The sequence below is a fragment of the Haliaeetus leucocephalus genome, unplaced genomic scaffold, assembly GCF_000737465.1.
Source record: "Haliaeetus leucocephalus isolate CR32 unplaced genomic scaffold, Haliaeetus_leucocephalus-4.0 Scaffold0, whole genome shotgun sequence".
In the NCBI taxonomy this organism is placed as follows: domain Eukaryota; kingdom Metazoa; phylum Chordata; class Aves; order Accipitriformes; family Accipitridae; genus Haliaeetus; species Haliaeetus leucocephalus.
Window position 1 is genome coordinate 21,435,275 of NW_010972436.1, and position 9,795 is coordinate 21,445,069.

General features: G+C 48.1%; 1 protein-coding gene across 1 annotated transcript in view; it reads right to left on the minus strand.

Moving 5' to 3' along the window:
• Positions 1 to 8,100: 8,100 nt before the first annotated feature.
• HTR5A (5-hydroxytryptamine (serotonin) receptor 5A, G protein-coupled) overlaps positions 8,101 to 9,795 on the minus strand; it is a 2,953-nt gene continuing 1,258 nt past the window's right edge. The window contains exons 3-4 of the mRNA XM_010563083.1: positions 9,382 to 9,790; positions 8,101 to 8,433 (exon numbers count right to left, since the gene is read on the minus strand). Of these exons, the coding sequence (XP_010561385.1) occupies positions 8,101 to 8,433; positions 9,382 to 9,790 (742 nt within the window). The remainder of the gene's footprint in view (positions 8,434 to 9,381; positions 9,791 to 9,795) is intronic.

A 9,795-nucleotide genomic window follows, 5' to 3' on the forward strand; every position in this document is an offset into this window, starting at 1 on the left:
GCGGCAGCGGAGCCGGGCAGAGCGTGCTGTCTGTCACCTGCAGCTCCTGCTGACCCGGTGGCCGCCTGCTCCTGCGGGGCAGAGCCAAGCCATGGAGCCCACGGGGAGCCAGCCGCGCTCTCCTTACCCTTCTGCCGTGCCTCCAGAGCCGCCTCTTTTCTTGCCGACGGGCTCCGGGCCGCCTGCAGGGCCACGTTATCATGTACGAGCCGGGGTAAAAGCACGACGCTCTTCATCTTCTCGATGACACCGATGCTGGGTGCCTGCAGTGGATGGGGGTCCTGCTGCGTTGCACAGGGTGCATGAAAGCCCCTCTGTAAGAAAAGGTGTCCTAAAAGAAACGAATGCCTCTCCCATTAACAGCACTGGAGAGGCCAGGGCTGAGATGATTCCCTCTTTTCCTGGAAAAAGTCCCCCTCTGTGAGGATCATGCTTACTTTATGGTTTTGAAGTGCCTAGAGCCCGCCGCAAACAGGCATTTCAGAGAGATACCGGTGCAACCCACCAGCTTTTTATTACCCCATTTGACCTGGGGCATGGCTCATTTGGTTTATGAAGTGACTATTTTCACTACGAGCCCTTGAGCAGAGAAACAGCCCTGACTCTGGGAGAACCACCATGGCAGCACATAGGGAAATGGGTTCCCCCAAGCCATCGGACATCTCCTCTGGGCACCTCCGAGAGCAAGAAGGGAGCCAGGAGATGCGGCGTGGGGCGGGAGCTGCTGCTTTGCTGGGGCTGCCAGCCGGAGGGAAGAAGAACAGCAAGGTGAAAACCAGCCCAGCTGCTCCGCACCCAGATGAATTATCCAGTGTATCCTGAAGGCCAGGCCACCCGGGGCCAGGAGTCGGCATGGCTGGAGGTGTTGCCTTGCACCTAAAGCTGGGGAAACCAGGGCATATCCCCCTGCGGGACACTCACGTGCCAATGATTCGGGAATCGCCCGGGGAAGATGCTGTAGTGCGCACACGGCGGATGGGTGCGTGTTGTTTTGGAGACACGCGTGAACAAAAGTGGTGGAGAAGCTGATCTGAGGAGCAGCAGCAGATTTGTTGTCAAATAGGTTTCGTTTGAAAGCTATTTGCTGTGTTCTGCATGCAAACACTGGCCACTTCTGGGGGCTTTGGAAGGAATTTAAAGGGTTTGTGCTACTTACTGTCTTCTCCAGATGCCTTAAATGCTCATTTTAATAAGAAGCAGCGCTGACACTCATTTTGGTTGGCAACTATTAACAGCTTATAAAGTAGCCCTAGGGCTTTAGTCAGGGTAATGTGCTCTGAAATCCCCAGTAAGACTGAGGTCTGTGCTGCGGAACTGCGGGAATCAAAGGAGTGTGGCTGAGTGCCGCATCATCTCACCTCGGCATCTATCTGCCTCCTTTTAAAAAGTCTTGGAAAAGCTTAATTACTTAATACTGTGGGCTTGCGGTTTCCTTTTGTGTTCAAATTCCAGATATTGAGTAACCCCTTGTGCCAGCAAGCGTACTTGCACTTCGCATCTGCTGTACTCCTCCTGTCTGTTTAATATTCACCCCGACGCTGTGATGTGCGGGTGGAAGGTCCAAGACGCGCGGCAGGGGCATCCTGCCTTAATGCACCTGGAAACTTTGGCACCAGGCGAGCAGCTGAGGAGAGAAAAAACATCACAGACCTGCAACTCCCAGGCAATTGTGCGAGAGGCTCCATATGCTCTGGTGCCTGCCGAAAGAGCCGAGTTTGGCATTGCATCAAAATTATTTCTCCCCCCTCCTTGAAAGCAGGTCTCTATTTAAACTGCAAAACTACGTGACCGTGAGGTCTGCTTTCCCCCTATAAAGTCTGCCTGACAGGAGCACAGGTAACCTGTGGGGCAGGATATAAGGCTGTTAGCAGATCTATAAGGGGGTTGCAAGGTGATCACATTAATTTTCACCACGGCCTATGCGCCACAGGCTCTTTTGGGTTGGAAACAGCCCTGTTTGGTCCAGCTGTGCCATGCCAGGGAGATGTTGCAGAGGCAGCACCCTGACCAACGTACGAACAGCTCCCTGGCGTCCAGAGTTCCAATGCAGCATCGCAAGAGAGTGGTAGAAGGGTGGGACACGTGATGGACCTTAGCAAAATGAGCCAGACCAGGCACGGTTTAAACTTCGGGACTGCCCAACCAGGTGTCTTGTGAAGAGCCAGGTGCTTCAAACATTGAATCACGGTAGCTCAGGCAAGAGGAAGCGGATCTTGGGATTTTGTGGCACCTCGACTGTTGGTTTGGCACCTTGAACCCAGAGAGAAGGGGTTTTTCCTGACAAGTAAAGATGCCAGTTTTGAAAGGTTGCCCTCCTCTGTATCGGCAGCCAAGGCTGGTGGGATCTGTGCGTAACACGATTCAGTGATGGAAAAGGACAAGGAAGAAGCACTGACCTCAGGTTGCAGCCCTGAACTGATGAAAAATGCAATGTTTCAGGCCAATGCTTGAACAAACTTGGGGACCTGGCCAGCAGCAGGCAGTTTTGAACGATACGGAGATTTCCACCCTCTGCAGCTAGCAGCGGGAAGGGGATTGAGCTGGGCAGGGTGGATGCCTCAGCCAGACAGAAAATGCGTCAGCTCCCGGAGAGGTGGTCATGGCTGGGGAATTTTTTTCCTGCAATTAGGGCTGCAGGGGGTTAGGGAAATTTCTTCCTCTTCTTTTTGCTTTCCTGCAGAGATGAGCAAACCCACGGCAGGGGCAGCCTGGCCAGGTTTGGTCTTACCAGAAGCGGGGAGGGTGGCTAGAAGCAGGATTAGGGACTGGTTTGTCAGCAACGGCTCCAGCAGAAATCTGAGGCGAGGGTATAGCTCCTGTTTTCTCTTTCCCCACCCTTATCGCTGTCAGAGAGCAGTGGTGGGGCAGTGCCTGCTCCATCCCATCCACCGAGCAGGCAGCCAGGGTTTGGAGTTGCAGAAACTGTTGTTCCCACCACCGAAACTGTTAGTTAGGCAGGGGAACAACAGCAATGCACTGGGGGATCCAGAGAAAGGGCCCATCTGTCTTGCTTTTTAGGATGATTAGGGAAAATATTTGACTTGGCCAGCATGGGAAATCACACGGCCGAGAGAACTGTGATGCTGAGGCTGACTGCCTGGCAGCAGCGTGGAACGGGGGAACAGCAAAAAGGCAACGAACTGAAATCGTAGCCTCCCCTCCAGTGACCCAAATAAAATCCATAGCCGGACACAGCCCATGCACAGGTAAGAAATAAGTCTGCCTGTCCCCAAAATGCTGAACAGTCCCTGTACGTTCAGCTCCTGATCCACCGTGACGTGGCTGTGCCTCCCCGCCTGCAGCAAGGGTCCCATCCTGCTGCTCCTGGGTGCGTGCCTTTCCCTCACGCTGGACTAAAATGCCCCCGGCCAGTTTGCATCCTCATTTCTCTGTACAAGTGATTTCATTTTCTGTATTTACACCTTTTCCAGTCCATGAGTCATTTGCAAATATTGGACAGTTTGAACCACATATTGGTTTCTTCTTCACTTTTTCATGGAAGTGTTGAGTGTTGTCAAGTGAGATTCATTATTGAGGAGTGAACACTTTATTGACCATCAGCAATGAACCATGTGATGCAATCAAAGACAGACATCAATGTGATTTATTTTAATTATATTTATTTCCTGTAATTTTTTATTCATTGAGTCTTTTATCAGCTGTTCCACATTTTAGCCAAGGATCAATTTCAAGCTGTAAATCAGTAACAGTATTAGCCTTATAAATACTTGGCTCTCCCAATTTGCCCTTTTAAAATACTGGCACAACTTCAGCTCTCTTTGAGTCTTCTGCAACTTCCTCAGCACTTCGGTGTTGCTGAAAATAATGGTGATTTAAAGAGCTCTTTGGGCACCTCTTAAATTTGATAAAAATGATGGCAGTTTCATGATGTTCAGCCGTGGTATATCGCAGTGGGGATGCAGATTTTGCCATGGATGTTTTACCCCTCTGTTCCTACATGGAGCATTAATGATGCCCGTATCATGTTCCCCATGACTTTGCTGGTGTCCCAGTTTGCTGCTGTACCAATGCAGGTAAAATAAGGGATCCAAGAGTAAAATGGTGACGAGCCCCTCGCGAACAAAGCAGCTCAAATCGCTACACTGCAAAAATCACTCTGACACTTTGTCAGTCTCACCTCACCCCAGCAATCGCTGGAACTAATAGTCATTAATTACCTTTGTCAGGTGAAATTTCCTTAATTGCCTGCAACTTTACTTCCAGGAAACTCCCACTTTCAGCTGCTGCTGCCAGTTTAAAGGCCATGTCTCCCAGCGGTAATTTTTAGGAAAAGTTTTAGAATCCTAATTTTTAGAAAAAGGGGATGAAGTCATGCGTGGCCCACCTCTGGCTGTGCAGGATCGGTACGTGTCCTGGAGTCACCTCCCTGCCCTGCCTGCATCGAAATGAAAGGTCAGCGGGATGGGGGCGGAGGAGGAAGGTGGTCAGCCAACCTGTCATGTAATCCAAGGGCATTCTTTTGTGACCTTTTCTTCTCTGTAAAAAATAAAGGAAACACAGTAGCAGACTGCCTGGAGAGCTGCTGCTCCTTGAACCTTGACAATATGCATTCGGCATTGCGAGGAGACGTTCAGCAGACAGCATGCAGCAGGCACCGTCGTTGCCCTAGCTATCAAGCTCCCATACAGATGTTCATTGAACTGTCAGAGCATCGAGAGGAAAATAAATTAATTGTAATTGGAAGAAGGTTACTTAAATCTTTTCTGGAAGTATTATATAGCCATTAAATTGCATAGGAAACTCAGTAATAATGGGTAATAATGTTCTTCCGAGGAATTAAATAGAAGCCCAATTTATAATGCCGCTTGGCATTCAAACCAGAGTGTTCCACCTTCCTGGTACATGATAAACATTTACTAATTAATCCACACAAAGCCTCGGTGAGGCAGATCTCTTCACACCACTGATTCTGTTTTATGAATGGGAACAAGAAGGTGCAAGATACATCCTTTGAAGCTGGGGTTGTGTAGGTCTTCAAACAGGATTTGGGTCCCTGGGAGCCCACTCCCAGTCTCACTCGGCATCTGTGTTTGAATACTGAGAGGTTCGTAAAAAGCCTCGGAGCCAGGATCAGAAGTCAAGGTTTCTTTGTGCCCCTTCACTGTGCTCCGACCATCACAGCATGTTTCTATATGATTCTTCAGCACAATCTCCAGAATACTGATATTTTCCATGCATGGTCATTTTAAATTGCAGGAATGGTATTTAGAAGAAAAGCTAATGGACTTAAGTCTCAAGTAAAAGCTGTAGGAATTGGCCCATAATGTAGCTGCTAATTATGTCAAGATTCAAAAGAACAAAACTTATGACCAACTGGAAGCTGTTATTTGCAGAAGATCGATATGGATTGCATGGGATGTGGGCTGTCAAATAAATGTGGATGTAATTTACACCCGGATGGTGGACTATCCATGACTACAGACAAATTAGTGTCATTTTAAAATTCTCTCCTGTCTCCCTGTCACCGTTTAAGGCATAGCATGAATAACAACCCAGCACTGAGCTGCAGCAAAAGTAGGGATCTTTCCCACTGATTTCAGTTTAATTTTGTCTCCTTACACAGGATACTAATCTGAGTTTGCAGTTGATTCCACGACCTGTGCTAGAATCCCACACAACACAGGCAGAGAATTTGCAATACTTATCAAAGAGCAAATAAAAATGGGGATGAACACAGCTTGGACTGAAACAGGGTTGTGTAGACATGATGTTATGTGTTAAAACACTGGACTAAAGTCCAACTTCCCGGTTAATCCGTGCTTTAGTGTTTAAATCGTTGCTGTGGTGGCCTAACATGTAGTCTCCTACTTTCAGGCACTACCAAGCTTAGCTGAAGGTCTGGCTTGGGCAAGGAAGCGTTTTTCCCGACTCAGTTTTGGCTAAACAACCTTTGACACAACAAAAGTAGTAAGTTCCCGAAAAGAACAACTCTGCATTGGTGATGGACTGTCCAGAGAAGGCAATGCAACCTTTACATCTTCAGTAAAAAAAGTGGCTCAAGAGTTTATTACAATTTCCAATATATCAGAGATGTCACTAATAATACTTTAAACTATGTTACAAAAAAATGCTCTTTACCAGCTGTAGAGAGATTGGTCCATGGTTGGCACAGATCAGAGACTCTTTCAGGGGAGTTGGAAGATTGCTCCCATCCCACCCATCTTCTCCTTGAATTAATTAACATTAAAACTATGCTTTTACAAGACAAGACATGCTGGATAAAATTCTCATTTGCTTGAAGTCACTGAGAATTTGTCCATTGCTTTCAATGAGGGCAGGATTTTACCTAATATTTCTAACAGACTTTTATCAAATACTGTTGAAAAAGATCTCAAGGGCCATCCTATCTCTCCTCTTGCTGCAAGGCAGGATCAGCTACATCTGTCTCAGTCCTGATGGATGTTTGTCTAACTGGTCCTGAAAGAGCTGCAACACTTGATAGCACCTTGAGCTCTGCTTCCATTTTCACCTGTCCCAAGATATGAAAAGAGAAAGGACTTTTTAACCAACTCCACCAGGATTTTTGACAGGTTTAAAGGACCAGTGACAATTTTAACATCTGATGTCTCACGATCTGCTAAGGGTAAGAACTCTTCCTAACCACCCCCAGGGAGCTTTTCCATCATTTATTGACATTTTTCCCTTTTATCTCTTCTTCTTGAGATATCTGACACAAAATCATGTCATTCCAATTCCCATCTTGTCTTTTTTCTCCACCATTACAGTTCTGGTCTGATTTCAGCAGCTGCCCCATAAAAAACGATAGTTAAAACTAATGCTTTTCTTTATCTGAAGGCCTGTCAGTCATCCAGCAGTGCAGCATAAAGTGCACAATTCTAATTCTAGGAGTGAAATGCCAACTACTATAATTACGTTGGCAACATGGAAAGGCAGGGAGGCAACAGAGCAGTAATGACCAGGCAGGACTGGAGCCTTAGGGGGAAGAAAGAGAAGGACGGGTGGGCAAAAGCAGAAATATTTAAGTCTGGTCGTCGCAGAAGAGCTCCTCTATGGTTTGGTTATGCTTCCAGAATGAAACATCACTGGTCATTAACTGCCCTTTGCCTGCAACCCAGGGCTCAGAGGAGTAAGTGGGGTCTTTGCTTTCATTTCAAGAAGACCTGAATTGCACTCAGAAATAGTAAAGCACAGTCCCTCATTGACAGGCAATTTGAAATACACTCCTTGTGTCTCCTGCAACTACAGGAAACCTGCCCCACAGCTGCTCAAAATACATTTATGGTTTAGAATGGGAAACACAGGCACACAGATTTAACATTTACAGCTGGTATTTCTGAAAGTAAAGGTCTGAGGCAGATGCTGACACGTAGCAGTCAGAGAACGAGAGGTGGATTTCCCATGCATTCTCTCTCATTGCAGGGTACACCATGCATTAAGCTTTCACAATAAATATTTTTTTTTTAAAACGTTCCACGGAATCCAATAGCAAATAGCAAAATTCATTGTGGCTAAAGCATGTGAGAAAAGGTTTTGTACTTGGAGTCTGCTCTTAGCCCTTACTGAGGGTTTTATTCCCCAAATACAAACACTTAACAGTCTCTACCGGCGAAAGACAAAACAAACAAAACAGCCTTTTCAACCAAGCCATAAAATATCTAGTGTCATATATAATCACAAAACCTCCTGACATTAAAGAGTCCCAGCTTTGCACATGGGACAAAGTTGATTAATGCTATGAGGGACTAGCAGTGGCCAAACCAGAGTTTCCAATACGACTCTTTGCCAGAAGACTCCTCTGCACCATTACTGCCACCGAGCAATCCCAAGATCGTCACTAGGAAGGTGGGAGGAGAGCAGTGGGGCACTGGAGGAAGAAGAATGCTGTGTTGTTGGCCAGAGAAACCCTCACATGCTGTTTGCAGAAAAAATAACAACTGACTTAGAGGCTGGGACGGAGAGTCTGTGTAGGAACCGGGACCGTTGCTGGGACATACGACCCATGGGGATGCGTGTTTAGCATCGCCTCGGTATCTGTGGCTTTGAACTTCTTCAAGAATTTGGTAGGATTCATTGAGAGTTGAAATCAGCTTCCTGGGGCAGCAGGAAAGCTTTTTCTGCTCAGTGCTGTCTAAAGAACAGGTTCCTGAAGGCATTGTTGTAGTTTTTGTTGAAAGCAGTGTAGATGAGTGGATTAAAAAAGGAATTTGAATAGCCCAGCCATAGAAAAATACTCTTCCAAATGGGTGGGATGTCGCACGAGCAGAGGGGGTTGATGAGCTCCGTGATGAAGAAGGGGATCCAGCAGAGCACAAAGACCCCGATAAGGATGCCCACCATGAGGGCAGCTTTCTTTTCCTTCTGCTCTCTCCACGTGTCTCCGTCCGTCTGGAACGTAACAGTGGCATGACGGACAGTGAAGACCATCTGTGGCTGCTGGGCAGCTTCTTTTACCTGCCAAACACAAACACAAGTTGCACCATATGTGCCTCAGTCAGCTGATCCCACACAGCAGGTACACAACCAAACTATGCAAGTGATGGCCAGAGCTCACAGGGAAACACGGGCCATTTACGTCACACTCTAATTGAGGGGAGAGTGGTTGTGTGACCCTCCTCTGGGTAACGGAGACTATTTTTAAGCGAGGCTAGAAGCTAAAGAGAGTAGTGATATATGGGCAAGTGGAATCGCTCACACAGCATTGCAATAAGATTATTTCCCCATTTACAATCTGATCAGTAGAACAGGCACACACGCACATGCCGTGCACAAAAGTCTCCTTGCTTTCTCTGAACCCACTGAGTTTAAGAGTCCTTGGTAGGAAAGGCAAGAAAATGAGCATACATTTCCTTCCTCCCCCCAAGAAGTCATTACAGTGCACGGTCACCGTGCCTGTGATTAACTGACACGATGCAGCCACGATTAGGAAGGGTTTAGAAGGACGTTCTGCACGTGTGTCTTCTGTGTGTGAGTAAATTCACAGCCTCCCCAAAGCCACAGCTGCTTGCCAGGTTATCGTCCACAGCGGACATGGGTTCCCATCCATTCACACCCCCACACGCCTCCCCACGGGAGGACCGGTGACCCCTTACTCACGCTCGCAAGCACTGATTCAGCATTCCACGGGGAGACATCTGTGAGTCACCGCACGCCCACGTGGAGATCAGGCTCGCAATCTGGCCCAAAGTTGCTTTAGCTACACCTTGCGCGCCCACAGCCGGGGACTCGGAAGGAGTCAGAAGACTGGGCTCGCAAGTTTGCGGTCAACTTTCCCTTGAAAGCCTCCAGGATTCACAGGGCTTTGGTGGGATGCTGTTTGCTCGCACGCTTTAGCTCTAAGTTTCCCCCACTGCCGCAAGGGCTTGGCTTGGACCAGAGCAAAATACAACCGAGTTGACCTACCTCCAGGGCTTCTGGTGTAATGGGGGTGATGGAGTTGTTCTTCCGAGACCCAATTCGAAACTTGGCGGCCTTGTAGATCTTCCAGTACACAAAGAGCACCACGCAGAGGGGCAGGTAGAAGGCGCCAAAGGTGGAGAAGATGGTGTAGGAAGGCTCCCGGCTGACTTGGCACTCCTCACTGTCCTCTGAGTAAGTCTCCCCCCAGCCAAAGAGCAGCGGGGCCAAGGAGATGAAGGCAGAGAGTGCCCAGGTGAGGGCAATCATGATGTTGGAGATGCGGCGCCGGGTGCGGAGCGTGTACTCCAGGTGGCGGGTGATGGACCAGTAGCGGTCGAGGGCGATGGCCGTGACGTTCCAGATGCTGGCGGTGCAGCACAGCACGTCGAAGGAGATCCACACCTTGCAGGCGCTGGA